General features: G+C 40.3%; 1 protein-coding gene across 1 annotated transcript in view; it reads right to left on the bottom strand.

Moving 5' to 3' along the window:
• The window catches only part of ZCCHC7 (zinc finger CCHC-type containing 7), a gene marked incomplete at its 5' end in the record, with an annotated part of 2,015,093 nt that overhangs the window by 740,981 nt on the left and 1,257,890 nt on the right, over positions 1–16,222 (bottom strand). Inside the window, one exon of the mRNA XM_044059153.1 lies at positions 10,872–10,994. Coding sequence (XP_043915088.1) covers positions 10,872–10,994 — 123 coding nt within the window. The remainder of the gene's footprint in view (positions 1–10,871; positions 10,995–16,222) is intronic.

Genomic DNA, 16,222 nt, shown 5'->3' with positions numbered 1-16,222 from the left:
TTCTCCTATTAATCTGGTGAGCTTGGGCATTCTGAGGCAGTGTAGCAACTGCCTCATGTACACAGACAACCCTCTCCTCTTACTTTCCTACACTCAAACTTGTGAGAGATGCACTTATACATCCAAACTGGAAGACATGCACTCTCCAGCCATGACCAGAATAGCTGGTCAAGAGGAGAAGGCCAACACCTGCACCACACCACATGGAACACATAGCCCTCCAGAACACCCACCATCACAGTTCTCACATAAAAACACAAACCACATACCCATTTTCGCGTAGGCTCTCAATTGAAATCTACCCAAACAGCAGAGACCTCCAAATCAGAAATGCACTCGACCACCACAACACAGCACAAATCACAAGACACATAGCTCACCTATACAGTGTGCCCCTCAACCTAAGCCCCTAAGGCAAAAGAGCTTGCCCAATACATTAATCATAGCTGAAGCGATAGTGAGGCACACTGATGTCCCACTCACTAGGCTGAATAAGGAGAAGGTAACAGTCAGCTGTCTATCGGGTGGCAGGATCCAACACATAACACACGCACTCAGGTCACTCCACAACAAGTACAAGTATGACTCTGTCATTGTCCATGTGTGTGTGAATGACCTGAGGCGTGCCTCCCTGGACTACATGAAAAGAGACATGGAGGAGCTCTTGGATTATGTGGCCCAGGCAGGTATGACCCTAGCCCTGAGCAGCATCCTACCATCGCCCAGAATGATACTGTAGTACAAGTAGAAAATGACTGACTTCAACAATTGGCTAAGTTTATGGTGTCATTCTAAGCACAACCAGTATCTGTCTGCTTGGGATGACATGACTGACAGACCTCGATGCTTTTCCAGAGATGGTCTGCATCTGTCACCCCTAGGTTTCCAGATACTGGCTAAGGCTCTTGCCACCCCTATAGTGCCTTTTTTAGGCGGTATTCCAAAGACAAAATAACCACCGTAACAGCTATAAATAAATGCAATCTGAGGGTCATGCTGCTCAATGCTAGAAGTCTAAATCTCAAGATGCACCACTCGAAGCACTCCTCAAATGGAAGAACATCGACATTTGTGCTGTAACAGAGACCTGGTTTAAAGCAAGAGAAAGCACCCCTGTGCTACCAGGCTATAGCTCATTCCACACCTTTTGGCCCCAGAACATGGACTAAAGCTCCAAAGGCAGTGGCATCTCCATATTCATAAAGGATGCACACACCTCCAGACTAGTAGACTAGTATAACACATCGAAGATACTTCAGGTACGACTAACTGTGGGTAAGACAGCAATTCAGGTCGTAGCTTGCTACAGGTCCCCAACCATGTCCCAAGACTCTCACTCCACATTCCTAAGCACCCTAGAAACTATTAGGGTCCAATCCAACACTCTCATGCTGGGTGACTTCAGCAACCCCTCCATCAACTGGGAAAACTACTCATGCACCAATACACTTGCCCAACGCTTCCTGGAATTCATGAATTCCAATGCATTGGACCAGCTCATTCTTAACCCCACTAGAGGAAGCAACATCCTTGGTTATTACTAACATGAGCAACCGATGCTCAACACCAATAGTCAATTCCTCCCTGGTTATATCCGACCACAAACTAATTACCATGGAAATCCACATCTCACCCACACCACCAGCAAAGGTAACCACCATGAAAAACTTCTCCAAAGCTGACTTTGGGCTCCTAAAAATAGAGGTGGCTAACTTTACGGCACCTATGCAAATGGAAAATAGGTGCACGACCGCCGAATCATACACCAATGCACTGTACGAACACGTACATAAATACATGGAACTAGCCATACCCAACAGAACCAAGATGTTCTCCTCTAAAAAAAGAAGCCAATCTGGTGGTCCCCTGCCATTAACAAACTCTACCACAGAAGGAAGAATCTGTTGCAGAAAAAGGTGAAGTCCCAAGACTGGAAAAACTTCCTTATTAGCCTCAACAAAAAGTTGAGATCCCTCATCAAAACCTCTAAATCTAGCTATGAAGGCAGAAAGGCAGAACTGTGGTAGACACTAAAACAACCACAAAACCTTCTATAGTTATATCAAGAATCTCCATGTCAATACCCATATTTGCTCTGAGTTACTGCACAATGGTACTTCCTATACTGAGCCAACAGATATTGCCAACATACTGGCTGACAGATTCAGTGCCAATTTTATCCCTCCCCAAAAGGACCAATCACAATACCGGAAGAATGCCAGATACCCAGCATTACTGCAGCACAGGTTAAAGCTGCAATGTCCAAGATCAAGAATACAGCTTCCATGGGACCCGACAATATCCCTGGTTGTGTTCTACATGAACTATAAAGTGAACTGGCACCACACCTGTGTGCCCTGTTCAATCGCAGCCTCACCTCAGGCTTTGTCCCTACAGAATGGCACACTGCTACAGTCATCCCTCTCCATAAAGGGTGAGTGACTACAGACCTTGGGAATTATCGCCCCATTAGCCTGACGAGACTGATATGTAAGGTTATGGAGCGCATCATCATGGACCTAATTAACAAGGATATAGGGAATCTCCAAACTCTGGATCCCATACAATTTGGATTTGTGAAGGGTAGATCATGCCTGCTAAACCTGGTTGACTTCTTTCAGTCAGTCACCAGAGCTGTGAATGATGGCAAGGCAGTTCATACAGCCTACCTTGATCTGGCCAAGGCCATTGATACCATTTCCCCACTCAGGAATTATTGACAGATTCACCAAACTCTGCATCAACCCCTATATCACTAGGTGGGTTGCAAATTGGCTCACAGATAGAACTCACAGTGTGAAAGTAGCAGACTCCAAGTCAGACTGCCGACCAGTCATGAGGGGAGTCCCACAAGGATCGGTCCTGGGTCCTCTCCTGTTTGGCATCTACTTCTCAGAAGTCCAGGCCAACACGGAGGGACTGACCAAGTTCGCTGACAATTGCAAGCTGGCAGCCATTATTAACTCCCCAAGTGATGTAGACATCCTACAGAAAGGCCTCACTGAGACCGACTGGTGTCGAAACCATGGCCTCAAGCTTAATGTAAAAAAATGCATCTTCATTCCCTTTGGGAAAAACTCAGTTCCCACTAATTACCACACTGATGGTAGCCCACTGAACACTGAAGGCGTTATAAGAGATCTGGAGACACAGGTTAACAGCAACCTCTCCTCTGACCACCAAATTGCCACTGTGGTTAGAAAGTCATTCTATGTGGCACATCTCATTACCAGGGGTTTTGGATCTACGAAGAAAGAGGTCATCATCTCTCTCTACTCTTCCCTCATTAGACCAATCGAGCATAATGCCCCATTTGGCATGTACCTCACTAAACACCTGCAACAGCTGGAAAGTCCACAAAAGTACTTCACGAAGAGGATCCTAGGCCTTTGTTGATCTCTGCTTGACTTACAAAGCCATGTCTGACCCAGCCCTGTTAGAAATGTTACACCTAAAGAAATCCCAATCGCTCCAAACCACATGCTCCAGGGACCTCAACCTCATTACCACAATCAACAGAACATGTTAGAGGGGCAAAGTCATAACCCAGAGACTGTCCATGTTCTGGAATAGACTTCCCATACATGTCAAGCAGAGTACCTCACTGGCCCTTTTCAAGAGAAATCTTGATGAGTGGATGGGAAATAAAAAGTTCACCCTGGGGATCACTCCAGTGGCTCTACTTGATAGAGGCACCAGAAACTAATGGCAGCATGATGTCAGGGCACTTCTATGGGCTAGGCTTGTAAAGGCCCCAGGGCCTTGGCCTAGTACACACCTATGAACATCTTAAAAATTTCTTGTTCCACATCTCAAAATTATAAGGACTGTGCACTTTTCATTAAACAGTCAACTTTCATGAATTTAACAACAGAGAAGCAGGAATTTCTGTCATTTTTATTTTATTATTTTATTTATTTTTTTTTTACAAAAAAGAAACCAAGGAGACCCATTATGAAAGGAGACTGTTGGAGCAGAAAAAGGGTAAAATCAACAGAGACGCTAGAGACTTTAAACTGGGTCAAGTCTTCACTTGGCCCAGGAATAACAATGGTATTAGTAACAACGATGGCTGTGCTCCTTCTACTTTACGTTCATATGTTATTAATTCGGATGAAAGGACTGTTGAAACTGGCATAATTAGTAATGTGACAGAACCAATTATTAATTTAGATAATTTAGATAATGTAAATGTTGAAGGTACTAGCATAGAGACTCATGTTGCTTCTAATGATTTAACTAATACCTGTATTTTAAACAATGTTACTGACAAGCATGTTGATAATTGTGTTGTTACTGGTCCTAATGTTGAACCAGTGGTTAGACGGAAGACTTCCATTATGCCTCCCCATTCACATTTGACTGCTGATAGGTCTACTACACCTGCCCCTTTCCCTATAGGGACTCCTCTATGTATGCAGGGGCAGAGTTCGTACAACAGAGGGAGGATGAAGCGGAAAGGTTCAGGGGGAGACCACACTGGACCCACTTTGAAGAAGATGTGGGAACGCCTTCCCAATCCCTAGTTTTGAATTTATCCCATAAGATTCTTACTAGGTATGAAGTCCAGGTTTTGAATAAGGGTTTATCCTTTATTCCTAGTAGTGTAAGCAATGTTACTGATTCAGTTTTGGACACTAGACTTTTCGCACGTAATATACAATTGAAACTGGAATTTGGGGATGTTAACAGGTCAGGCAATATTGGCACATTTCGTACTCCTAGTTTATATGTTCCAACTTTACATCCTTTGGTGGATACTTTTAATAAGTTGGTTGAACAAGACCTACATGAGTTGAATAAACTCAATAAAGATAAAAGTAGGAAAGCTAGGAGACAGAACCTAACCTTTAATCAAAGGAAGGCCTTATCTGACTTGTCTAAGGACCTTACTATAGTTATTCGTCCTGCGGACAAAGGAGGACCCATTGTTGTCATGGACTCTGAAGACTATCTAGAGAGCATGATTTTAATGTTGAATGAAGGTGATTATTACACTAGGATTGAATTAGATGAGGTCACTAATAAGATATTCAAGATCTATGATATACTAGATTATCTTTACAGAAGTCAAGATATAGATTGTACTTTAATGAAGTTTCTTAGAGTTAACAAACCTCTTGTACCAATTATACAGGGTCTTCCCAAGATCCACAAGTCACTGGAGAAGCCACCACTACGTCCCATAGTAGCTGGGAGAGGCTGGGTTACCGAACCCTTATCCCTTTATCGGGAACATTTCTTTAGACCTATAGTTAATGTTAATCCCACCATACTAAGGGACAGTAAACAATTTCTCTTAGAACTATATACATTTATCAAAGAAGTACCTGACAATAAACCTTACATCCTTGTAATTATGGATGTCAAAAGCTTATTTATTGTGATCCCCAATGACATAGGGGTGTTAATGGTACATCAGTTTTTAACTGAACATTCTGATTTAACCCCAATAGTCATAGATCAGTTAATGTTTTTGGAAATTGTTTTGCAGAATAATGTTTTTACTTTCAATAATGAGTTCTATTTACAAAATGATGGCTTAGCTATGGGCACTTCTTGTGCCAATAGCTACGCCAACATAGTAATGGCTAAGTGGGAGGAAGATCAATTATTCCCTTTACATGAGTTTCGGAGTAAAGCTTTATTTTATAAACGTTTTGTAGACGATCTCTTTTTTATATGGTTTGGCACGGAAGTAGAGCTCCTTCATATGGTATCAACTGTTAACGGTCTTACTAGTTTGCTTGAATTTACCACTAACTATTCTAGAGAAAGGATTTCCTTCCTAGATGTAGATATAATTAGGTTAGACAATGGAATGTTGAATACCACAATTCATCGTAAAGCATGTTACAGAAATACTTTACTTCATCGAGAAAGCATGCATCCTCCATTTGTCTTTAAAAATGTGGTTATGGGTCAGGCCATGAGAGCCTCTAGACTTAAGCCAACTCAAGATGACTTTATGTTAGAGATCTCCAACCTTAAAGAAAAGTTGACTGACAGATGTTATAAACCAAGAGAATTAAATGAAGCCATTAGTACAGTTAATTCCCTTAGAACTTCTAGAGCCAGACCATATTTTTCTGAAGGAGCATCTATTGAGGGTCACTCAGGGAACATCTCGGGTCCAGCATATCTAAGAATACCTATATTTTACACCTCAGACATGTTTAATGTCAAGACGACCTTTGAGAAATATTGGAATGTTCTTCTATTAGATGAAAATATAGGCAGGATAGTAGGACCCAGACCCACTTATGCCTTTAGGAACAGAAGAAATTTGAAACGTATTCTTTGCCATCGTCCTTTAGGCAGGGAATTTTCTGACTTTACCAGGAATTCAGTAAATACTAAGCCTTGTGGAAAATGCAAACAGTGTCCATACATTGATGAGAGGACTTCATTTATACATCCTATTACTGGTGTTGAATTTCATTTTCACACCAATACTGACTGCCAAAGTGAACATTTGGTTTATTTAGCTAGATGCGTTTCCTGTGAATCTTTCTATATAGGTAAAACTAATAGAAGATTCACAGAACGCATAAGGGAACATGTTTATCACATTCGCAAAGGCAGTCATACAAATGCTTTAGCTAACCATTCTATGGACAGAGGTCCCAATCATACATTTGTTTTTTCAGTGATTCAAATTTTTAAACCAAGTTTACGTGGAGGTGACATCGAGACATTTACAGAAGAGAATGAACTCAGGTGGATTATTAGATGTGAAGCAGACAGAGATCCTGGTCTGAATGACAAAGCCTCTCTCAAACCTGTTTTGAGAAAGAGAAGGCTTATAGTGTCCACCTGAATCACCTAATAACTTGTCTTTTATGTGTAGTCATATATATATTTTATATGTAAGAGTTTTGTACATATAATAGTTTTTATGTGTAATAGTTTTTTATATATATATTTTTAAGCTAGTATAGCAGAAAGTAGTTGTTTTTAATGAAATAGGCATACGTTTTGTATACATATTTTAATTGAATGACGTAGTGATTTGATTTACCAATGAAATGCATTTACACGATATTTAAAAGGTTGCATTTTTTCTTTGTAAATGTCTGAAGAAGCCGAAAGGTGAAAGCGCTTACATTTAACAATAAACTTTGGATTTTATCGTTTAATCCGCGTATTATTGAATTTGCTATTTTCTGCTGCCTTCGTTTGCTGCCTTTATAAATCTGTCTATGGACTATCGTGCTTGACTCCTGTGGATGTTTGGACTATTATTGTGGATTATTTTATTATTTTATTTATACTTTTTTTTTTACAAAAAAGAAACCAAGGAGACCCATTAAGTGATTCAAGATAAGTAAAGCTCCAGAGCCCAATGACCAAGAAGAAGAAAGCATAGATGTTTCTAAGAATATTAGACAGTAACAGATCTCCAGGGAGACACCCTTCTAATAGTACATGACAACATCTGGGTTTAGCCACATTGTGTGTCTATCTTCCTGTCTAGAATTTGTTCAAGTAGTTGTAACTCCCTAAAAGGAATCACTGCAGGTCTCAGGCTTAATACATCCTTGAGTAGGACAGTGTGATTCTTCCTTGTGTGTCTTGTGTTGTTCTATTTCACATTCACTTTTTCCTCTGAGCAGAATTCTCACAAGTTTAAGTGCTTGTGGAAAGCAAATAGCTGTGCATATGCCATTTAATATAACTACATCTGCATTCTCAGAAAACAATGTGTATATATGCAAATGTGTCTAAAACCACAAGCCCATCCAAATAACCTTACCATTTCACTAAAAATACATTTTAAAAAATGCAATAAAATAAAGAGAAGACAAATCTTTCTTTTGTTCTCTGATTTTATCTGATTCAGGGTTTTAATGTAGTCAGACACAATGGGCAAAATCTAGGAGAAACTAATTCTGTAAAGGATGCCACACTTGTAAGAAGCACACAGACACACACACACACACACACACACACACACACACACACACACACACACACACACACACACAGACACACACACATTGACAGTTACAAGCAACTGAGGACCCCCCATCCCCCACTCACACACACACACACACACATACACACACACACACACACACACACACACACACAATGCACCAACAGCATGGCTTTGGAAGGGAAACAAATTACAAAGCAAATGCAGGAAGGAAATGGGAACTCTGCTAAAAAGTTTTAATACAAAAACATATAAATATATATATATGTTTTAACTTTTCTCACTCTTACATACTTCTTTTATCCAAACACAGAGTAAACATTTTACAGAAAGTAAAATGTTAGCCATGCCTGCTACACTAGAAGTTCTGCACATGGAGCAAGAAAACAGTAAAAGTTAAGAACAGCAGCTACAGAAAAAGAAATGCAAAATGCATCAAAATGAAAATCACATCTCACCATAAAGAAGGAGCATTGGTATAAATTATACCCTATAATAATGTAGTAAAAATTCTTTTATTAACTAAAAAATAAAAAATCTTGACTTTTAAGAACAAAATGTAGTATCTAACTGCTAAAAATAACTTAAATGTTGCCTTAAAGAAAATGCCAATCATTTACGTATTTATTAGTTTATTAGAGTAGAACACTGATAAGTTTGTCCATTTGCAGGCCAGCCCAATTTGCATAGCACATCAGAAACAGCCTCAGTAAATGTGATAGGGAGACATTACATAATACACGCAGATACATTATAGACATATGATAGGCCAGCAACAATGACAACCTGTTAGATCTACATAGCTTGCTGTACTATTAACACAAGGGATTATGAGTAGGTTGGCAATCTCTACTGCTTTACTATGTGTTCAAGTCAAGGATGCTAATAAATTCACCTTGAGAGGTAAATCTTGGCATCCAATTCTTAAACAAATAATGAATAATTGTGATCGCTGACCTGCTGATAATTCTTTGTAGTCATGGAGATTTATTTCTCCATGTATTACTAGTTAAATCAAAAATGGGGGAGGGAGACCATGAAGTGTTTTGCTTGTATTCATAGCCAGTAAAGAGCTTAATGAGTCCTGTCAAATGGACAACAACGCAAGTCATATATGTATATATTTGTTAAGAAAGTTAGGGACAGACTGGAGGCACAGCAGGCATAAACAAAGCTGTTTGGGAGTTCTGCCACTGTGGTTTGCTGCTGGCCAGCAATGTCACTTGTGTGAGACCTGATCTTATCATCTCTTAGAGGGGTGCTTAACAATGGTTAAGATTGAGTCTTGGGCCACTCTATTCATTAACGGAGTTTTCTTTTCCAAATATTGGAGTGTAATCACCGCATTCCATGCACTACAATAGACTAAACGATGTTAACAGATGACCAAGAGAAAGTAAAGAGATGTAAGTTGCAAAGAAAAACAAGAGGATGTGGCAGTGTGACTTAAGGGTCAGATACTGCATCATTTTATATATCAACACATCATTGAACTGTGTGCAGAATCAGATAAGTGAGCGGTTTGGACTTTACCATTTTCATAGTATTATCCATGAATCATGCTGAGTCAGCAGACATCTTTAAAAAGAAACAAAATCACAACACAGAAACCTATAAGGGTAGGTGAGAGGACACGGATGGTATTCTGTACCTACCAATGGAACATGCTGTTGCAGAGCAAACTGTCATGTTCAGGCTACACTTATCACCAACCTTACTAGAGGCAAACTTGGCAGACTAGCTGCACCTTAACATCAAGAACTATGCCTACACATGATCTGAATGTTGTACATGCCAAAGTGCATGATTATTTGTAGGAATGCATGTTACATATCAGACATTATCCAAGGCAGTATGGTAACAAGGGGATACAATGCCAGAGAAAAAGATAATAAAAAAGAAAAAAGGTAGAGAAGGAAATGAGGTGTGGAGTGGTGGAAGTAGAAGAACAGGATAATGAGTTATTTAGAGTATTATGATGGTGGCCGAATGGTAGCTGGATGGAGAAAACGTAACTGTAAAGAGAGAGAAGCAAGCTCAGGAAAAGAGAAGCTAGTGTGAAACTGTAAAGTATGATTGCAACCACACTTCTTACCTTTCAGTGAGAATGTTTTCAAGACATCACGTCTAAACTGTTTGTGCTGAGATGAAGTTTACAATTTGCCTACTTTTGGACACTGCAACTTCTAAATGAATTCTATGTAAATTGTTCTACAATACTATACATATTAGTAATTTTTATGATTATAGCACATTTGTAAAACTGGTTATTAAAAGCCTGACTTAAGAAACTAAGCATCAGTGAATCTGATAGCATATACCTCTGTACGCATCAGTCAACTGTCTGCCTAACATTATATGCTAACAACTCTTATCCTAATATTTAAAACAGCAGCAGCAATTTTTCAACCTGAACAATAGTCACAATAGTCCAATATGAAAAAACATCATCTGACATAAGCAGCTGAGAGAATTTTCAGAAAGAATACATTGTTTCTTTTGCTACCTTTTTCTTACTTGGTAGGTTAAGGTTAAGAATAACAACGCTACAAAACTGCCCCAACATGTAGGAGTTTAGTAATCTATAATCTATTATGGTTGTGCCTATACATTTAGTGTGAGGCAGGAGACCTTCAAGAATAAATTAATAAAGTAGGTTAAGAGTTGGTCCACAGATTTCAAGCAACAATTTCAGGTTAGTTTTTACTCTTCTGCAAAAAAAAAACCCACACACACACACACACACACACACACACACACACACACACACACACACACACACACACACACACACAAAATGCTACACTAATTCTTCAGTTTTATACTTTAAATAACCAATTTCTCTTATGCCTCTTGAAATATTCGAAGCACTAACCTCACACAATGAAAACAAAGACAGCTGCTGTAGGACAATTGATAATACTGTTCTTACCTTTGGTGTAGGACAATCTTTAGACAAATGACCATGCTTATCACAATTCCTGCATCTAATTTTTTTGTCTGTTGTGTAGTAACGGTAAGCTCGTCGTCCTCCAGTTGCATTTATAATTTGCGCCTAAGATAAAAACAGAGGGAATTTTTGCAAATGCTTATTAAGCTTGAGAAAGAAGCTCAAAAAGTTAAATATCCACTTTATTTTACTTTATTTACTATTGGAAAACCAGGTAAGTTGGTCTGTTGACAATTTTCATCTTCAGTCTGACCTCAAGAGAGAACGTCATAACAGAGATACCAGCTTAACTAAAGCATTAGTAAAAATAAAGTATAAGACAAAGTTCTACAAACACATACATATATACACTTGAGGTACACCTCAATATACTATTAGTTATTGCTCTGCAAATACCATCTGAAAGAACTGTATATTCATAAATGTGACAACTGTGGGTTAGCACATAGTCATTTTAGCATTTTGGTTTAAGCGAATGGCTCTGATTTCACATCCATATTTTACAATATTAGCTGGAAGATCACCTGATCAATGTTATTTACATACCACTTTCTCTGATCACTAAATGATAGGCATGTTAAACAAAATTTCTCATTTTTCTACACTCTATGAATTTGCTGATTGTTGTAGACCCTGGAAAACCTTTCACTCTATGCCATCAATATCAATGATAAAGGCATTCCAAAGGGCTGACTTCAGAAAGTTCTGATAAATGTACCCATCAGAACTGCTCTTTCAGAAGTACTCCTGGAATGGCTCTTTCCACTGGAATCACATTACAGTTGGTAATTCTGTCTGGTAACATTTTCTCAAAACCAATGTCCACAGAAGCAACACTTTCTAAGTCCAATACTTGAGTTGGGGGCATGCTCAAAAGACAGAGTAGCCCAATACTGACGTCCATTAAATCTTGAAAGTTTCCTGCAAAGGAAACAAAACAAAGACCAAACAGAAGAGATTATAGCCTAAACCATTTTAGAAATAGAACACCAGATTTAAGTGCCTCAAAGGAAGTCGCCAAGAACAATAAAGGTAATAAACATAGGAAACAAGGGATCTACCTACAGAAGTCTCTTGTAAAGCTCTTTGGATAGAGTGAGCACATATATCAGCATCATCTTACTTCATGGCCCAAGCAACAACACAGAAAAACAATGAATAAATCTGAAATGCCAAAAGCAAAAAAATCAGAATAGGGTGTACAGAGAAAAGCTCTTTCTTTTGAGCAAAGATCCAGGCTCTAATACTTGGTAAATTTTCATGCAGATGAAAAAGTGACAACTGCAAAATCAACAGTGGACACTGTGTGAAACAGGCATTAAAGGTAACAGAGTCCCTAGTAAAGTGCCCTGTGACAGTATTAGGAGGATGGCTGTTTATTAACAAACAATACCACTGACAGCTGCTGTGGTGGTGCTGCATTAGCGTTGTCACCTCACAGTAAGACGTTTGTCCTGTTCGATTCTCAGCTAAAGTGTCTTCTGTAGGGAGACATGCATGAATGGGCGTACCTTCGTTGAAGGTTGTGCGTCAGAGCTGGCAACTCTGCATGTAAAAATCTACTGCCAATCATTAGCGGACCGGAGTTCTGCTGTGGCGACTCCTAACCAGGAAAAGCCGAAAGATACAACCACCACTGGCTAACCAGATGAATAAAGCTGATTTAATTATCATTTAGGTTTCTTCGTTCTATCTTTCCAAATAGAAAGAAAAAGTTGATGAGCAATTGGTCTCTCTTGTGGATCAGTTTCACTCTAAAGAAACAGAGCCTCAGTTTCCAGGACACATCTACTGTGAAAGCCTTATAGGCTTCTTGTGCACTCTAAGCATAACACACGACAAAGAATGGATTGCTTTCTTCAAGTAAGAAACATGGGCTAGGTCATGGGAACCCTTCCTGTATAACACAGGACAGACTGTCCCCTACACATGAAAGTCTACACTGTGTGCTGAAGATGCTCAACTTACTTTCCTTTTGAACTAGCAACATCAGCAAATCTCCAATTCTGTACCTGGAAAACTATCCTCCTTCTGGCCCTTATCTCAGCTAGGAGAATTTCAGAGCTTTCAGGCACTTCTGGCAATTCCCCTCTTTCTTACTTTTCACAAAGATAGCATGACCCTCAGCAAAAATCCTTTACTTATGCCTAAGGTAGTGAACTCCTCAATCAGGTCATAAACCTACCAACCTTCTTTTTCAATCCAAAGAATTGGGGGGAAAGGATATTACATTTTTGGGATATTCACAGGCTAAGATTCCATCTGGACAAAAGAATCCATCCAAAAATCTGATCAAGTGTTTGTTTCTTTCATGTACTCTTAACTGAGCCTACTGGTATCCAAGCAAACCACTGCAAGCTGGATCTCTAAGGCCATCTCATTTTGCTACTCTCTACATGACAAGTCCTTGCCCTCATGCCCTTGAGCTCACTCTACCAGAGCAGCAGCAGCCTCTGGTGTTTTTTTTTTTTTTTTTTTTTTTTTTACAAAGGAGTGGATGCTGGGTCCATTCTGGAGGTTGCCACTTGGTCATTTGTGCACACTTTCACTAAACACTACAGAACAGATGCACTTTCAAGGTCAGTCTTATCTGACTTCTTGCACAGTTCTACTACCATCTAACCAGCCTCCCCTACTTCCCTTTTAGCTCTAGGGATCATGCATATGTTACGAATTACTGCAACAGTGATTTTAGTTAGGACACAGTACAGTTGTGTAAGAATTTACCATAACAATAAATGCCCTACTGTTTACTGTTGCAGTATTCCTTCAGACCCTCCTTTCCTTCTCTGGTTTTATCATCTCTTTTCTCCTTTTTGCCCCTCAGTTCATGTCCCCTGAGTAACACCCTAATCCAAAGAGGCTTTCTTACCACTTCATACTATGCCCCCTCCTCTCTGACCAGTCTTATGTCTCAGGGGTCTTCAGGCCACTGGCTTGGAGACACACTGAGGAATTATGGTCACATTTCTGCCTATATAACCCTATACTAGTGAGCTGAGGTCAAAAGTCAAACATATGATCCTGGGAAGGTAAAGTTTTGGTGCCCCAGCCATTGACAGTGGTAATAAAATGTATGTTGGGGATATTGCAACAGTGATCAGTAGGACATCTGATAAAGTAATCTGGACACATAAAACCTTAAGAAACATCTGGAGTCTGATGGACTGGAATGTGATAAGCATCTTTTAAAAGAAGTTATGTACTCACCATAACATTCCATGTTTGTTGTCCATCTCACCTTCATTCTTACTGGTTGGGTTCGGAGCCGATCCCTGACTTGACTGGAAAGGCACCACCATCGAGGATCCTTCTTGCATGACTCTGTGATTCTGATCTGGTGAGCTTGAAATGAGCACTGAGAAAAAGGGAGCCATTGTTGAATTCTCATGTGCATCCGGGCTAGGGGAACTAAGGTTATCGTTGCTGCCATGGTTCCTAGGGCTTTTAAGACTGTTTTCACTTTCACTTTGGTCCCTGGCAGAAGGTTGGAAATCTGTTGTCTGAATAGAGATACTCTCTCTGCAGGTAACTTTGCCATCATGGAAATGGTGTTGATATCTGCTCCTATAAATTTAATATGCTGATATGGCAATAAGGCAGATTTTTTTTGAATTGATTGTTATCCCTAAGTGCGAACAAAGTTGTAATGTGGCTTCTCTTGCCTGTTGTAGTAGATGCCTGGTGGTGGCAGTCAGGAGCCAATCGTTTAGGCACGGAAACACCTGGAATCCCATTCATCTCAAGTGAGCCGTGACTACTGCCATGCATTTGGTGAACACTCTGGAGGCTGTAGTGAGACCAGAGGTCAGAGCTCTGAATTAGTAATGACTGGCTCCCAGCCAGAAGCACAAATAACTCCTTGATGGCCTGTCCATTTTGATCTGATAGTACACATCCTGGAGCTCTATCGAGCACATCCAACTCTCTTTCCATAAAAAGGGAAGAATAGACTGCAGTGTCACCATTCGGAACTTTGACTTGTTTACGGACTTGTTTAGCTTGCTGAAATCCAAGATGGGTCTCCAGTCCCCTTTTCTTTTTGGCACTAAAAAGAATCTTGAGTAAGTTCTGAATCCTATTTGGTCTGCAGGGACTCTGGATGACTCTTTTTTTTCCAGCAACTTTTGAATCTCTATAGTTGCCTGTTTCCTTTGACTGGGTGGAACGTCTGGGATTTTTCTGACGTGTGGAACGGGAAGGCAAAAAGGGATGGAAGTAACCTCTGGATATTATACTTTGTACCCACCTGTCTTTTGTGATATCTTGCCAGGCTTCCGGGTACAAAGATAAATGCCCTCCGACTGCCTCCAGAGGAGGGCAGGTAGGCCTCCTTTCAGGAGCGCTGGAAGGGTCGGCCGCAAAAGGAGTCACGGTCACCTTAATTTTGCAGACTCCCTCTGGCGCGTGAACGTCTACCATTACTACTTTGCCCTCTGCCCCTAGGGAAGGATTCACCTTGTGCGTCTTGGAAAACTCCCCGAGATTTTTTGAACCACATTTAACCACCCTTCTGACCCTTAGGATAGGGTCTAGAAGGTACAGAAAAAACGTACTCCAATGGCAGAGAGAGATTCCCCTTCCTGCTCACATCTGTTGAGTGTATCTTTGACTTTCCAAAAAGTGAGGAACCATCAAAAGGGGAGCTGACAAAGGTAGACTTGAAAGGTTCCACAAAATTACACAAGCGCATCCAGGAGTGTCTCCTTAGGGAAACTCCTGAACCCGCTGCCTTGCTTGCTCCATCCGCTGCGTAAGAAATCAATCTCATGGAGGAGTCCACTATGGAATTTGAGGTGGACAGCTGAGAGAATACTTTATCTGAGACCCCTGCAGCTAATGTACCTTGAAGAGTATCTTTTAACTCTTTCAGAAGATCTCTTTGAAGTCTAGTGTAGTGCCTTAAGTGGTTCAGCGATCTAAGGGCAAAAGTCGCTGATGAAAAAATACGCTTCCCATATCTGTCTATCATTCGAGACTCCTTGTTCGGTGGATGGACAGATGAGGAAGTTTTGGAATGTTCCTTCTTAGTGGCTGCTGCCACCACCATAGCAGCTACAGGGACTCCTTTTGTAAGAAATTCTTTGTCTGTTGGGGCTGTAATAAATTTATTTGGCCTCCGAGGGACCGGTTCCATTGCATCCAATGACTCCCACGGCTTTAGACTAACTAGTTCCATGAGTTTGTTAAAAGGCGGAGATACCCAGGTGGCTGAAGGTTAAGATCTAAAGGCCTTCAGGTATACAGACTCCTCATCAGAAGGGTTGATGGGCTTTCCAGCCACCTCTCTGTTTAAGGATTTCTAGGATATCTGCAAAGGAGATATCCTCAGA

The sequence above is a fragment of the Protopterus annectens genome, chromosome 17.part0, assembly GCF_019279795.1.
Source record: "Protopterus annectens isolate FY-2018-M chromosome 17.part0, PAN1.0, whole genome shotgun sequence".
NCBI classification, from domain to species: Eukaryota; Metazoa; Chordata; order Ceratodontiformes; family Protopteridae; genus Protopterus; species Protopterus annectens.
The sequence above is the reverse complement of the archived record's forward strand: the minus strand, read 5'-3'. Positions and strand labels throughout refer to the sequence as shown.